Below are 17,793 nucleotides of genomic sequence, written 5' to 3'. Positions count from 1 at the left end.
GACAACGAGACTCGTCATCGAGCCAGCGACACACTGCAGTGTCCTGCTGGCGCCACAGGAGGCCGCCGCGGCACCCACAGCGACACAAGCAGCCCGGTGAGGAGATGCCTTTATAGAGAGGCAAAGTGACCGCCTACTTCCTGCTTCAGCACTGTACCAGAGATTTTCATCCGCCATTTATTTTCCCATAGACATTTCATAAAATGCGTATAAAAAGGGTTTTACTTGGTCCAACCAAATGGTTCAGCTAACGCTATAATCGCAGGAAGTGACGTTTCACTTTGTCTCTCTATAGCCAACGACTCCAGCTTCCTCAGAATATCGGCTACGGCGGATCGTGATTAATGTAACTTGCAAGCTAGGAGCACTGATTCATCAAAAGGCATGCTTGCAGGCAACCACATTTCTTCCAATTTTATTTTGTAGTAACGACTAATGAAGATGGTTAGGGGAGATGTAATAGAGAGGCAAAGTGAACGTCACTTCCTGCTTCAGCACTGTAGCAGAGATTTTCTTCCGCAATTTATTTTCCCATAGACATTTCGTAAAATGCTTATGAAATTAGTTTTACTTGTCCAAACCAAACGGTTCAGCTATATTTAGAATCGGAAGAGACCATAGAACATTTCACTCGTACCAAAACTTAAAACAACTTTTTCTTTAAACCCCAATTTTTTTATGTTTTGGTCCGAGTGAAATGTTATGCGATCTCTCCTGTTTCTAAATATATCTGTACCGTTTGGTTTGAACAAGTGAAACTATTTTTATAAGCATTTTACAAAATGTCTATGGGAAAATAAATGGCGGATGAAAATCTCTGGTACAGTGCTGAAGCAGGAAGTGACGTTCACTTTGGCTCTCTATGGAGTAAAACATACCTTTTAAATTAGGAAATGTTGTGGAGTAAAAGTAAAAGTTGACAGAAAAATAAATAGTCTACTCAAGTAAAGGATACTACCAAAGAGTTGTAGTATTACTTTGTTACAATTACACCACTGGCTACAGTGCTAAGTCAGTTCCCGTTCCTCTTACACCCGGCAGGAACCATGGATGACCCCTACTACCAGAACACTGTGACCCAGCAGCAGGGGACTGAGGGCGGAGAGTACACCTGCACCCAGGAGGGCGGCTACACCCAGGCGGGGGGCTACACTCAGGAGGGTGGCGGCCAGGACGGCTACGCCTACCGGACGGATTACCCTCCGCAGCAGCAGCAGGAGGAGGACGCGGCCAGCGAAGACACCGAGGGCCACGATGAGGACGAGCAGATGTACGAGGGCGAGTACCAGGGCGTCCCGCACCCCGACGAGATCAAGGCGGCGCGCAGGGCGGCGCGGATAGAGGCCCGGAGGAAAGCCCGCATGGCCGCCGAGCAGCAGGAGGAGGAGGTGGAGCTGCCCGAGCAGTACGAGGGCATCATGGAGGAGTGCGGACACGGACGCTTCCAGTGGATGCTCTTTGTGGTGCTGGGCCTGGCGCTGATGGCCGACGGCGTGGACGGCTACGTGGTGGGCTTCGTCCTGCCCAGTGCCGAGAAGGACATGTGCATATCCAACGCCGACAAGGGCATGCTGGGTAAGTGATGGGCGATATGGGGGGGTGGGGGGTCACTGACGGGCCCTACACACCAACATGAGCGATGAGCGATGTACTCGCTATCGCCCAGTCAGCCCTGCCCCCCGCTGCTACAGCGTGGTTGGCTGCCTTGCTGTATATTTCCGTCTTCAATTGGTCGATTTCGAAATGGCCCCTCCTTCCCTCGCTGCCCGTCTGTCGCTCACCACCTTGCAAAGCATGCTGGGATACCTGGCGTCAGGACAATCGCAAACGACAAGACGAGAGGAGGGGCCAAAATCGAAATAGACCAATTGAAGACGGAAATACAGCAAGGCAGCCAACCCAAGCTGCAGCAGTGGGGACAGGGCTTGACAGGGCGAGTGCGAGTACATGCGAGTTGATCGCGTTTGTTTGGTGAGAAGGGGGTCTGAAACTGTGTGTGCTCGTCATACAGACAGCTGCCACAGTGTCAGTTCTTCTCTTGTCTTCCACAAACCAAGATGGAGTTCTGGACAGAGAAGATGCTGGGCAGACGTTGCTCCATTGATGCTTAGCCTATAGGGTGAGGAAAGATCAAGACGATTCAATGTGTGAAGTGCTGTCAAGTGATGTCAGGGAGGGAGATATCGACCAAGGAGATATCAAGCATTTGAAAAAAAATGACAGCTTACAAAATCATTTCTAGCATGAAAATAAGCAGTTTACTATTCAAGTTAGCAGTGATTTGAGGACTTTTACTTTGAAACAAGCTCTGGTTTGAGGATGGAATAGTGTTTGAAAAATGCCTTTGGCAAAGCAAGATCTTTCTGAAATAGATTACAGCCTTTTGGCATGGAAGCCATCATTTCCTGTAGACAGTATATATATATATATATATATATATAATATCACGCAAATGCCAAAATACAGGAAACACCAACATAGGGCATTTGCTCACCACAAGCCACCTGAACCGCTTCAATGTGTCTTGGCATTGATTCTGCAATGTCTGATGGGGATGTATTTGATTAGTTATCTTCCACCCCGTTTACACCTGGTTTTTAAATGCGACCTGTATCCGGATAAGTTATCTGGATAACGGTCGCATTTAAAAAACAGGTGTAAATGAGATCTGAACACAATGTGAGCCAGACTAACTCCAGATGTGGTCAGGAAGATCTGATCACATCCTGATCACGATGTGTTTACCTTGCACTAACATGAGGCCATTTACACCATGGCGTTAACATGTGTTTTGGGTGATCAGATTGCAATCTTTACACTTGTGTTCAATGTGTACACAATGCGTCCCTCATCACCTCCGGAGGTGGTTTGGCCGATCAGATTGCAATCCTTCTTCAATGTGTCTTGGGGGTGTTTACAGCTGTACTTTAAAGTGGTCAAGCACTATCCGATTGCAATCTGATGACAGAAAACGCATGTTAATGGCAGGGGTAAATGGCCTGCTTGTGATTTTCCTTATCCAGATAACATCCAGATAACTTATCTGGATACAGGTCACATTTAAAAACCACCCGCTTTCAATATACTGTACTTTGTAAATGTGTATGGTGTTTTCTTCACTATAGCATCATATGTATCATACCTATAATACCAAAGAAGGTCAAAGCAATTTGTATGCAGAGTAGAATCAACTTATTTGAGAAGATGTCTTTAAAAGGTCTCTGGAAACTCTCCCGGAGTTTCAGCGGAGACGACTAAACTGCAAATTAACGCCGGTTTTGATCCACCTGCAGTATCTCTGGGCTCGTTTCCCTGGCCTAGCGTGTAGCTAGGCGACGTGGCAGCTTGCACATCGCTCGTGACGTGGTAACAACAGGCTCCTGGGATGAGGAGGCATTGTGAGAGATTGATGAGGAAGCTGCCGCTGATGGTATTCAGTGTGTTCCCCAGCTAACACGGAGCATGTTGTAGCAGTCAGTCAGTCAGCGAGCTGGGAGGCCTCGCCGCCTGACTGCTGTACAGCTGTCGGGTAGACTTCAGGCCCCCTGACAGCCGGGTGGAAATGAAATCACAGCGTCTGTTTGTGCAGACGAGGAGGAGAGGGAGGAGGAGGAGGAGGAGGAGAGGGAGGAGGAGAGGGAGGAGAGGGAGGAGGAGGAGGAGCAACTTGAGTTGTACAGAATGATCCTGTTTGATTCGTGCTCGTGCGCTCAGTTCACCAGAGACATGGGAGCAGAGACGTCATGTTAACTCTGGACAGCACAAAGACTGCCCAACCAAGTGTTACAAAGAGGAGGATGGTTGGTGCACACACCTTTTATAGTATTTTCACTTTTTCGAAGTAGAGACAGAGACACAGACGTAGAGACAGAGACACAGAAGTAGAGACAGAGACACAGAAGTAGAGACAGAGACACAGACGTAGAGACACAGACACAGACATAGAGACAGAGACACAGACGTAGAGACACAGACGTAGAGACAGAGACACAGAAGTAGAGACAGAGACACAGACGTAGAGACAGAGACACAGAAGTAGAGACAGAGACACAGAAGTAGAGACAGAGACACAGACGTAGAGACACAGAAGTAGAGACAGAGACACAGAAGTAGAGACAGAGACACAGACGTAGAGACAGAGACACAGAAGTAGAGACAGAGACACAGACGTAGAGACAGAGACACAGACATAGAGACAGAGACACAGACGTAGAGACACAGACGTAGAGACAGAGACACAGAAGTAGAGACAGAGATCGAAAATTCTTTGTCACGTGACTGTTCACCCCTATTGTGACACTCAACGATGACATCACTGATGACAGCATGCTCTGTTGAGCAATTGTGTGTGACATAATCACTGATGACATCATCACTGATGACATCATCACTGATGACGTCGCTCTCGCTCATGCATAGAATTGGTGATGTCGAGATCATCACAGATGTCACAATGTCTATGACATCATCAGTGTCATTATAAATCCATCATAAATCACTGATGACATCACAATTGCGCTCGATTGACATCACCGATGGCAGTCATCACTGAAGATGTCACAATGTCTGACATCATCAGTGGATATGACATCATCAGTCACCACTGGCCACCATTCGATGATTGTGGGGCATGACATCATCAGTTTGTATGACATCATCCGCCACCACGATGATGACGATGACATCATTGCTTTGGTCACCACTCAACGATTTTGGGGCATGACATCAGTGGGTATGACATCATCAGTGATTTATGATCATCTGTGACCACTGGCCACCACTCGATGATGGCGTTTATTACTATAATAACGCGGTGTTCTGAGCATGCTCATTGGACATTGATTATTAGACATTGATTCATCAGTGATGTCATAGACTGTGTTATCAGTGCGCAATTGCTCAGTCGGGAAAATAGAGATCTCGACATCACCAATTCTCTTCATCAGCACTGATGACATCACTGATTTGTGACATCATTTGATGTCATAAATCCTTCCCTGCTGAGGTTATAATTTGCACGACTCTTGCTCATAGCCGAGCCGATAAAGCCTGAACCTGCGGAAAAAACAGGAAGGATTGACCAAGCCCAAGCCACCGAGTCGGGAGCTCGTGGCCGTGGGGGAAAAAAGTAAAAAAGCCAGCTACGCCTACCCGGACCTGCTGCCCCCTCCCTACAGAGGCTGGAGCCTGCGGCAGCTGGAGGTGTTCCTCCACACCGACGGCCGTGGAACCACCGTGCCCAAACCTGTGTGGTCCCTGAAGAAGTACATGGAGAGGCTGGTGCATCTGGAGTGGCTGCAGATCCAGACGATGCAAGCAGAGAGCTGCCTGCCTGTGAGCCATTCAAGGCCACAATCCACTCCCCCCACCAGCCCGCCCAGGCCTCACACCGCCCAGCCCCCCAGGCCTCACACCGCGCCCCCCAGCCCGCCCAGGAGCACAGCCAGACCTGGAGCACCGTCCAAGCAGAGCAGCAGTGAGAGCCGGGACACCTCAAAAGGAAGAGGCGTGGGAGGAGAAGGACGAGGGGAAGGACGAGGAGGAGGGCGAGGAGGAGGAACCCAGACACTAGTGAAGTCATCTCAAACACATGCAGGCAAAGAAAGAAAGAAAGAAACAATCAAAGAAAGAAAGAAACAAAGAAAGAGACAAAGTAAGTAAGTGAAAGAAACGGATGATGATGTCATACATAGAGTTCTATGTCCCCACAAAAGAAAGACATCTCTACTGATGATGTCATAAAGGCAATGCATTGGTCACTCTCTTTAAATTGTGGCATCACTTGCGCACAGTATTGTTTAAGCGCATGCTCAGCCCGAGTGACATCACTGATAAGGGCATGCTGTGTGTGTGTGTGTGTGTGTGTGTGTGTGTGTGTGTGTGTGTGAGTGTGTGTGAGTGTGAGAGTGTGTGATTTGATTTGATTGATTGATTTTGTTCATGCATCCAAAAGGCACATGCAGATTCACAGTTGAATACAGTTACAATGAAACATGAAAGGGAGACCCCAAAGAAGCAAGAGATGCTTATGGTAGCCAGGTGACCCAAGACCAGGGCCGGCCCTGCACATCTGGGGGCCCTAAGCAGGATAAGTTTGGGTGTATATACAATTACCGGTATTACAATTATTTGAAGCGATGAATGGGCTCTTTGGATTCACAAGAGTATCAGCTTTCTTGCCATGAATGAATGAATGAATTTATTGAATTTACCCAATTGCTACAATTCCATGACTGTGTAAGCGCCACAGTGTGCAGAAATATGAAAGAAAAGGCGAGAATAACATATTTTCACTGCATGCTGTGTCTTTCAGACCCTGGAGCTCTTAAACTCTATAGTAAGTACTGTAGCTGATTATATCACACATGGCTGTAAAGACTCCTGTGGTTCTAATGAGTCCAATTTCATCTTTTATATTTTGTATCGCTTTTCTGTACTTTTGAACTTTTCAATTGGAAAACGTTTACCTTTACCTATTATTATTATTACTCTGTAAAGCACTTTGAACTGCCCCAATCAGTGCAGGACATGTGCTATACAAAAGCTGCCTTGCCTTGCCTACTGTGATGAAAAATGCTACTTACAATGCTAAGTATGGTCATATTCAAGGCACAAGCCATGTGGAGCACTGAGCACTACACAACAGGTGTTCTACCAATTCATTTGTACTGAAGGGTTGCAGCTTGAAAACAGCAAGTCTAAAGGTGCACCCTGGATGGATCATGATTTAACGTGCTTAATGACACAAAGAGACCAAACTAAAAATATGTCCATGACGTCAGGTTCAGTTAGTGAGAGAAAAGCATACTGTAAGACTGCAGAATCAAGTCACCAAATTGAATAGGGTGAAAAAGAGAGAATTCTATCAGCAAAGAATAAAATGAGTCCAATATGATGGTAAAAAGCTATAGAATGTGTTGAATGATATTATGGGTAGAAGACTTTTTTACTCATTACCCTACTGTTCTCTTTGATCACATTTAATTTGGTTCTTCTGATATTCATCCATACAGGACTAGAACAGCCACTACTTGACTACTTTCGTTACCGTACCCTAGAACTAATGCAATGAAAAATACTATTATATACATAGAGCCTTTTCCTTATGGAACACTTCCTCTGGATCTTCGAAACATTCCTGGGAAGATAGAATTTAAGAGTAAAATCACTTTTTAGTCTGCACCTCTTTTACCATTACTATTTGGTTATCTAAACTCCTACCATGGAGCAAGCTAGCATAACATGGTTGATGGTACCTACCTATTCTTCTGGATGTCTAGCTTCCGCCGCTAATACCAGTCCAGAAGCTCAGCTCTAGCTTAAAAATTGAGTGTGTGAGAGCCGGTCAAGACCAGACCTCTGCCATCTTCTTCCCACAGGTGCCCCCTGGTGGCTACGGAGCCCTAAGCAGCTGCTTTAGTTTGCTTAGTGCCCAAGACATCAAAACTGCAAAACAGACAATACAGCTACGCCATACACACCAGCCACTCATCCATCCACCCCCCATGTGTGTGTGTCTCTGGTTGTTGTGTGTGTGTGTGTGTGTGTGTGTGTGTGTGTGTGTGTGTGTGTGTGTGTGTGTGTCTGTGTGTGTGTCCAGCCGTGTGACACACGTCACATGTTATAACATCCCGTGCAACAATGGTGAAGCCGCTTCTATAACTAACTTTGCCGTCGGTCCTTCCACTCGATGATTGTGGGGCATGACATCATCAGTGGGTCGATCAGTCACTCGATGGATTGTGTTTGTTTACTATAATGATGACATCATCAGTCACCACTGGCCACCACTCGACAATCATGACAGTGACATCATCGCTCTGGACAACAATCAACGCTTGGGGCTGTGGCATGACATCAGTCATACCACAGGACAGACAGACAGAGAGACAGACAGACATACGATACAGACATACAGACAGACATACAGACATACAGACATACATACAGACAGACATACAGACAGACATACGATACAGGCAGACATACAGACATACGATACAGACAGACATACAGACAGACATATGATACAGACAGACATACAGACATACGATACAGACAGACATATGATACAGACAGACATACATGTACATACAGACATACATACAGACATACGATCCAGACATACATACAGACAGACATACATACAGACATACGATACAGACAGACATACAGACATACGATACAGACAGACATACGATACAGACAGACATACAGACATACAGACAGACATACAGACATACATAAAGACATACAGACAGACAGACAGACATATGACACAGACATACAGACAGACATACGATACAGACAGACATACAGACATACGATCCAGACATACGATACAGACAGACATACAGACATACGATCCAGACATACAGACATACAGACATACATACAGACATACGATACAGAGAGACAGACATAACGTACAGACAGAGAGACAGACAGACAGACATACAGACGGTGCTTGGGCCACCAATCGACGATTGTCGGGATGGGGCCCACAGGTCATTGGGTCAAAAATATATGAACATATTCCCATATGAAATGATGGGGTAGGTGAATGTGTTGCTTATCATGACTCTCACTTTTCTGTTGTCATTATTCGAGGTATTATAAAGACATTTTAATATCCTTAGAATAATAATACCTCCAATAATGACATTTCTAGGTACATTATAACGACACAATTCTAAGCATTCGTTACCCTTCAGGGGAGTTGAATCATAGTGGAAAGTGTGTGGACGGTCGCTCCATTTACCTTCACTCATGGAAAGGTGAAGTGAGCCCCCTTGTGGAGACCAGAGACAACACGTCCATGGCTTTGTAACAGCCACTACTCTGCGTTGTGTATGTGGTTGGTTGTTGGCTGAATGACGGGGCACACACCGTAGCTGGGATCATCAGTAGAGAGTTTACTTCACAGGAAAAACAAAGACAGGGTGTCACACACACCAACAAGTCTCTCCACACATTTCTACACAAAAAGGAATACAGAAATACACATAAACGTACTATACACAACATTACACCACATGACCCATATAAATATAACGTGACTTCGACCACGCTGCGTACTAACTGGGGGCGGGGCTAACGTTAGCAGAAGCACGGAGCCACTGGCTAGCAAAAAAGCTAACTAGCTTAGCAAACTTAAACGTAACAGTCTGAAAACGAAATGAAAACTCTCCACACTAAGGAGGCCGGATCAACAGGTTCGCTAGCATCTAACAGCACTCTGTATAGTACGATAGTGTAATTTTAAGATACAAAAATAAAAATGAGAGAGCAAGTGAGAAGCGCAACCTACCCGGAACCAGCATAGGTGCAACTGCAATTATGTCCGGGCGTGTAACACCCAAATACCACCCCAGGTGAACAAAAACCAAGCGTCACTAAACCAGTAGGGTGGAACCTATTACAGAACTGATTTTTGAGGAAGTTCACTATTTAAAACAGAGACGTCAGGACAAATAAACAAACAAAATAAAATAAGAAAATTAGGCCCGCGGCTACAGCTTCAGCAGCCACCCGAACAGATGTGTGTATGTTGTTTGACATGCCTGTGTGTTTTCAGGTCTGCTGGTGTATGTGGCCATGATGGTGGGGGCGCTGGTGTGGGGCGGCCTGTGTGATAAGATGGGCAGGAGGAAGTGTCTGATCTATGTCCTGTCCATCGACCTGCTCTTCTCCTTCCTGTCCTGCTTCGCTCAGGGCTACGGCTTCTTCCTCTTCTTCAGGTTCTGCTCTGGCTTTGGGTGAGACACCACACACATTGACACCGGATGACAACAGCTTCACAGGCTGGATCCTCTAGACGTGAGAGGTTTTCAGTGATGAACCCTAATACCATAACCATTGAATAAATTAATGAATGAATGAATGTATTTATTTATTGAAGACAGTTGTTAAAAATACAAATGAACAGATAAAATCCATACACCGGTATTAAAATTGTCGAGGAATCGAACACACTAAAGTCCAACACTGGTTTCCATTGTGGTCCTCGTTTGTAAAGAAAACACTCATTGGTCGGCCCAGCATGAGCCGACAGAAGACAGAATAAAACAGAAACAATACACACACCACAAACAGAAACTACAAACAAGCAAGACAGTTGTACAATGCTTGGCTGTCAGCAGCTCAGCAGCCATCCTCCCTTCACTGGTGTTTTAAACTGCTTGGCAGTGACAATTTATTTTAAAAGCGGTAACAACATAATCCATTCTGTAGCTGCTGAGTACAGAAAGGTCTTTTCCGCAGATGCCGTCGTAAACCTACAGGGGGGCGACAGTCCTCCCTTTCTTCCTGAATTACTGCAGATGTAGCCCGACATTAGGAAAAAAGCCGTGACACGCTGTATTATCTAAGGGGCTGTTCACACCTGACGTGTGTATTTCAGATCCAAACGCTTTATGATATGCTTATGGGGGGGGGGGGGGGGGGGGGCACGGTGGTAGAGCTGTCGCCTCACAGCTAGAAGGCCCTGGGTTCGATTCCCACCTGGGACTCCGTGAGCGCTGATGGAGTGCGTGCCCGTCCGCATGTCCTCGAGTGCCCACCGCCCACCCTGCGTGGAACTTGCATGTTCTCCACGTGCCCCCTTGGGGTTTCCTTCATATAGGAACCCCTCACCAAAACATGCAATATCCTGGTCGCTGATGTGGTGCCTCCTCTGGTCATTAGGGGCGCCTGTTCGGAGGGAGGGGAACTCGTTGGAATAGCGTGATCCTCCCACGTGCTATGTCCTACCGGTGAAGCTTCCCCTGTCAGGTGAAAAGAAGCGGCTGGCTAACTGCCCATGTCTCGGAGGAAGCATGGAGCCAGTCTCGGCTCTCCCCAGATCGGCAGAGGGTGGGGCAGGGATAAAAATGGGATAAAAAATCAGGGGGGAAAAAAAGCTTATGGGGATGAGGAGCACGTTTAGCCACAGACTCATTCCCCCCGACACTCATGTTGGTTAGTGCTTTATGATAAGCAGCCGAGAATCATTGAAGGTTCCTTGGGCTATTATGGGAGATTTAATTAATTATTTAATGACCTTTTCTTCTTGAAAAACAGTGATGCAGAAGTCCCCGCATGCTTTTGAACTACTGCTGCACTTTGGCTCCATCCCCGAGAGGAAGTGTTTGGAAAAGTCAAGTGTTGCTCTCTTTCCAGCTGTCAGAAGTTAGACAATGGTTTGGTTTGAGAGAGACGAGGACGTTGGGTCACATGACACTGATTTGGTTCAAATATGTAACAGCTGTCTGCAATATGAATGCAGGATAGATGGCTACTAGTGTCCTCTAGAGAGAGAGAGAGTGGTGTCAGCGGAGGACCAAAATGCGCGACTCATTAGCCAATGAACAGCCAGGAAGGGGTCTCGCGCTACTTTTGAATGCTAAAATAAAGCTGATAATGTACAATTTGATAAAAATAAAAAAATAAAAAATCAAAGTGCATCACAAACTGTCAATTTTGCTGCAACTCGACAGTGCTGCTTAATCCAGAACCTTACTTCCTGGAACTCTTGAGAGTAAAAAAAGAGGGGTCCATTGGAGTGAATGGAGACTCTTCTATATATACACGGCTCTGATGGCTACTACTGTGCCCGCTGTCATGTGCAGCAGGCCAGCAACACACCACATTATTGCCACCTTGTTCAATCAAACTCAAACTCACTTCTCTTGTAACCGCACTGAAATATTCATGTCACAGCTTTGGGCGAGCCAAGACACACAAAGTCCCCAAAATAAAACGTTCAGCTGTTGGCGATTTGCAACGATGATGAGCCCCACATCAGCCATAAAATCACATCTGTGGAGGAACTGGGCCCGTGTGGCTTCAACAAACCACAAAGAACAGGCCAGCTCAGTTCACTCACAGTCTCACTCACACTCCCTGTCTAACTGTTTGAACATTTCTTGTTCTAATAAAATCATAATAAAAAGGGAAATCTCCCAGAACGGAGGTGCTTGTCTTGATGTTTAACACATGTCTGTTCAAATCAGATGAAATGTCTGTGAGATGTTCTGGGGTAAAAGTGTAAAAATGCTTCAAGTAACACAACCAGCTTTCATTACAATATCAGTAGTATATCAGAAAACTGTCAACAGTTTTGCACTCATTGATTTAGATGGACAGTTATTGAGAGTTGATTTGAGTTAAGTTGAAATTAAATTAACTTTTTTCAGATTTGATTAGTTATTTCAGGACAAGTTTCATGACCTCCATGATAACATAAAAAAAAAAAAAAAAAAAAAAAACTGAGGCTATTTTAAAGCTGGCTTCAATAACACAATAAAAATAAAAAATAAAATAAAATAACAAACAATAAAACAAACAAAAAAACACTCTTTGTATACATGTACATGGTTGTCATCTGATGCTGTTAACTCAAGAGACTTCAAAATGATCTCCAGTAGAAGAAACCTAAATTCCTAGATCACCTACATTTCGAATAGTTAGGGGCACCCACCCAATGGCACTTTTTCCACAGCAGCCATTTTGTGACTGTAAGGCAGGAAGTGACGCAGGTGCAAGCAAAACATTAATGAGGGTTTCCACCCTCCCATCCATTTATGTTTTCCAGTGCCGGGGCCCTCGTTAATGTTTTGGTTGCATCTGTGTGTTACTTCCTGCCTTTTACACACAAAATGGCTACTGTGAAAAAGGCCGAATATGCCTGAGTCTAGAATGATCACGGAAGATAGGGAAGTGTTCAAGAGCCAATGAGAAGCCAATGGAACACATCCTGTGTTGTGGCTCCTCCTCCAGAATCGGCGGCTCCATCCCGATCGTGTACACCTACTTCACTGAGTTCCTGCAGATGGACAAGCGTGGAGAACATCTGAGCTGGCTCTGCATGTTCTGGATGCTGGGAGGCCTGTACGCCTCCTTCACTGCCTGGGGCATCATCCCTCACTATGGTAACACTAACACACACACACACACACACACACACACACACACACACACACACACACACACACACACACACACACACACACACACACACACACACACACACACACACACACACACACACACACACACACACACACACACACACACACACACACACACACACACACACACACACACACACACACACACTTGCTTCTCAGCTCTTCAGTATGCTTGCATGTCTTGTCTTAAGAAGCTCTCCCTACAATCACTTCTTAAAAAGGAATAATTACCATAAAAAAATAAACCAAATTGAAAACTACAGCATTCCATTGGGAATTGAAAAAATAAATAAATCTGTCAGTCTCGTGCAATGCTTTGAATACAAATGACACATCCAAAAGTGAGTGCCTATAAGAACACCTGTGTGGGGGGGGATTTGACTGAATTGACAACTGAATTTGAAGTCACAAAGTCACAAAGATGGGTTTTTCAAATGTGGCTTTACTGACGGCGCTGTTGTGTCGCAGGCTGGGGCTTTGCCATCGGCACAGAGATCCAGATGCACAGCTGGAGGCTGTTTATCCTGGTGTGTCTCCTGCCTGCGCTGGCCGCGCTGGTCGGAGTCGTCTTTATGCCGGAGAGCCCACGCTTCCTCCTGGAGGTAAGACACTGGAACTGCGGTTGCCACTTCAAATTTCACCTCCTCCCTCAGCATCCACGGTCAGCTACGCTAATATAATGGTTATGTCAGTGTTTAGTGTTGGGCAAGTTACTCGGGAAATGTAATTAGTTACTGATTACTCCTTAAAAAGCATTAAAAGTTACTTTACTGATTACTTTTTCAAAAGTAATTAGTTACATTACTAGTCACTAGTCACTTGGATTAGTAACTGTATGTATATGTTTTGGAAATTGTGACGCCTTACATTACTTAATTACTGAAAATTAATCAGATTACAGTAACGCGTTACTAAGTAATGCGTTACTGCCATACACTGGTCAGTGTACACATGATTAAGAATCGAGTTGTGATTGGTTAAAGATTATGAGTCATGGAGCCACCACAGTGACATCCCACCGCTGTGCTAGGTAGCGAGGGGCTGCTAAGGCGTCAGTGGGGGCAGCACCCACCCATGTTTCTCATGCAGGATATTGTCAGCAGTTTAACCACCTGTGGTATTGTGTGTGTATGTTACTGTGTGTGTGTGTGTGTGTGTGTGTGTGTGTGTGTGTGTGTGTGTGTGTGTGTGTGTGTGTGTGTGTATGTTACAGCCAGGATTCTCAACATCCCCCCACACAGACCCGCATTATGGCCCCCGCATCCCCATTTGAATAGATATAGTCAGAGACTGTATGGGAACATTATTGTTGCTGTTCATTTTGAATAGATATAGTCAGGGACCGTATGGGAACATTATTGTTGCTGTTCATTTTGAATAGATATAGTCAGGGACCGTATGGGAACATTAGTGTTGCTGTTCATTTTGTACTGAGTTGCATAAATGACTACACTGTATATGAGGAGATAATAGCGGTGAGAGTGACATGATTTGAATATTTATTCTTACACATAATTTCTATGACATTAAATCCCAGTGAAATTAAACGACAGCATATCTGGCTGGAGACCGCCTGAACCCCCCTTCACAGACCACCCTAACCTGAACCCTAACCCTAACCTTCACAGACCACCCTAACCTGAACCCTAACCCTAACCATCACAGACCACCCTAACCTGAACCCTAACCTTCACAGACCACCCTAACCTGAACCCTAACCCTAACCATCACAGACCACCCTAACCTGAACCCTAACCTTAACCTTCACAGACCTCTCTAAACTGAACCCTAACCTTCACAGACCTCTCTAACCTGAACCCTAACCTTCACAGACCTCTCTAACCTGAACCCTAACCTTCACAGACCACCCTAACCTGAACCCTAACCTTAACCTTCACAGACCACCCTAACCTGAACCCTAACCTTAACCTTCACAGACCACCCTAACCTGAACCCTAACCTTAACCTTCACAGACCTCTCTAACCTGAACCCTAACCTTCACAGCCCTCTCTAACCTGAACCCTAACCTTCACAGACCTGTCTAACCTGAACCCTAACCTTCACAGACCTCTCTAACCTGAACCCTAACCTTCACAGACCTCTCTAACCTGAACCCTAACCTTCACAGACCCCTCTAACCTGAACCCTAACCTTCACAGACCTCTCTAACCTGAACCCTAACCTTCACAGACCTCTCTAACCCAAACCCTAACCTTCACAGACCTCTCAAACCTGAACCTGAACCCTAACCTTCACAGACCTCTCTAACCTGAACCCTAACCTTCACAGACCCCTCTAACCCGAACCTGAACCCTAACCTTCACAGACCTCTCTAACCTGAACCCTAACCTTCACAGACCCCTCTAACCCGAACCTGAACCCTAACCTTCACAGACCTCTCTAACCTGAACCCTAACCTTCACAGACCTCTCTAACCCTACAAAGAAAGCCTGTGTGTGTTTCAGAACGGCAGACACGACGAGGCGTGGATGATCCTGCGACAGGTCCACGACACCAACTGGAAGGCCAAGGGAGAGCCAGAGAGAGTGTTCACTGTGAGTCCATCTGCTCCATCAGCCAACATCCATCTGAACAAGCAGCTCCTCAAATCCACTGAAGGGGAGGCTGTGTTACAACAACAGATTAAAGGGGATATATGGGAACTGAGCTGAAAGGATAATAATGTGGTGTCATTGCTTATGCTTGCCATCAACAAATCCTTTCAAAAAGATCAATCAACACTGATTTTGTTTCGCTAACATGTCTCGTCCATGTAGCCATTCATGAGTGCATGAGACGTCAAAACTGAGGTGAGGTTCTGGGATTGGTAGCAGGAACTTTCATAGGAACACAAAGGTGCATAGAAGCTCTGTTTAGTTACAGAGGAGTTTGTGTTTCTCATGTACCGTCTCAACACAGCTGATACTGAACCAGACGGAGCTTCTCAAGTCACATGGTCAGAGCAACAAGTCACATGGTCAGAGCAACAAGTCACATGGTCAGAGCAACAAGTCACATGGTCAGAGCAACAAGTCACATGGTCAGAGCAACAAGTCACATGGTCAGAGCAACAAGTCACATGGTCAGAGCAACAAGTCACATGGTCAGAGCAACAAGTCACATGGTCAGAGCAACAAGTCACATTGTCAGAGCAACAAGTCACATGGTCAGAGCAACAAGTCACATGGTCAGAGCAACAAGTCACATGGTCAGAGCAACAAGTCACATGGTCAGAGCAACAAGTCACATGGTCAGAGCAACAAGTCACATGGTCAGAGCAACAAGTCACATGGTCAGAGCAACAAGTCACATGGTCAGAGCAACAAGTCACATGGTCAGAGCAACAAGTCACATGGTCAGAGCAACAAGTCACATGGTCAGAGCAACAAGTCACATGGTCAGAGCAACAGGCGCTCATTACTAGGAGTCACAGGAGTTCATCATGGAGGCAATCACAGCATTCTCAAAGCTAGAGGGCAATGCTGAGTCATGATGATGATGATGATGATGATGACGATGATGATGATGATGATGGCGAGCCTCTCCTCCCTGTTAAGGTGACCAACATCAACTGCCCCAAAGTCCAGGATGACGAGTTCATAGAGATCCAGGGTGAGACGGGCACCGCCTTCCAGCGCTGGACCGTCAGGCACCTGACCATGCTGCAGCAGGTCAGCCAGTCACACCTACACAACACAACGCAACACAGCACAATGCAACACAACACAACACAACGCAACACAGCACAATGCAACACAACACAACACAACACAACACAACACAACGCAACACAGCACAATGCAACACAACACAACACAACACAACGCAACGCAACGCAACGCAACACAATGCAACACAACACAGCACAATGCAACACAACACAACACAACACAACACAGCACAACGCAACACAACACAACACAACGCAACACAATGCAACACAACACAACACAACACAACGCAACACAATGCAACACAACACAGCACAATGCAACACAACACAACACAACACAACACAGCACAACGCAACACAACACAACACAACGCAACACAATGCAACACAACACAACACAACACAACGCAACACAATGCAACACAACACAGCACAATGCAACACAACACAACACAACACAACACAGCACAACGCAACACAACACAACACAACACAACACAACACAACACAACACAACACAACGCAACACAACACAACACAACGCAACACAGCACAATGCAACACAACACAACACAACACAACACAACGCAACACAATGCAACACAACACAGCACAATGCAACACAACACAACACAACACAGCACAACGCAACACAACACAACACAACACAACACAACACAACACAACACAACACAACGCAACACAACACAACACAATGCAACACAACACAACACAACACAACACAACACAGCACAACACAACACAGCACAATGCAACACAACACAACACAACACAACACAACACAACACAACGCAACACAACACAACACAACACAACACAACACAACACAACGCAACACAACACAACACAACGCAACACAGCACAATGCAACACAACACAACACAGCACAACACAACACAGCACAATGCAACACAACACAACACAACACAACACAACACAACGCAACGCAACACAACACAACACAACACAACACAACACAACACAACACAACACAACGCAACACAACACAGCACAATGCAACACAACACAACACAGCACAACACAACACAGCACAATGCAACACAGCACAACACAACACAGCATAATGCAACACAACACAACACAGCACAACACAACACAACACAACACAACACAACGCAACACAACAC

The 17,793-nt window shown here is 45.7% G+C and overlaps 1 protein-coding gene across 1 annotated transcript in view; it reads left to right on the top strand.

Moving 5' to 3' along the window:
- Positions 1 to 1,046: 1,046 nt before the first annotated feature.
- Positions 1,047 to 17,793, top strand: part of LOC310799608 (synaptic vesicle glycoprotein 2B-like) — a gene marked incomplete at both ends in the record, with an annotated part of 21,730 nt that continues 4,983 nt past the window's right edge. Inside the window, 6 exons of the mRNA XM_083662197.1 lie at positions 1,047 to 1,575; positions 9,578 to 9,758; positions 12,760 to 12,911; positions 13,419 to 13,552; positions 15,417 to 15,506; positions 16,509 to 16,622. Coding sequence (XP_083518323.1) covers positions 1,047 to 1,575; positions 9,578 to 9,758; positions 12,760 to 12,911; positions 13,419 to 13,552; positions 15,417 to 15,506; positions 16,509 to 16,622 — 1,200 coding nt within the window. The remainder of the gene's footprint in view (positions 1,576 to 9,577; positions 9,759 to 12,759; positions 12,912 to 13,418; positions 13,553 to 15,416; positions 15,507 to 16,508; positions 16,623 to 17,793) is intronic.

The sequence above is a fragment of the Poromitra crassiceps genome (genome assembly GCF_964638095.1).
Source record: "Poromitra crassiceps genome assembly, chromosome: 28".
In the NCBI taxonomy this organism is placed as follows: Eukaryota; Metazoa; Chordata; class Actinopteri; order Beryciformes; family Melamphaidae; genus Poromitra; species Poromitra crassiceps.
The sequence above is the reverse complement of the archived record's forward strand: the minus strand, read 5'-3'. Positions and strand labels throughout refer to the sequence as shown.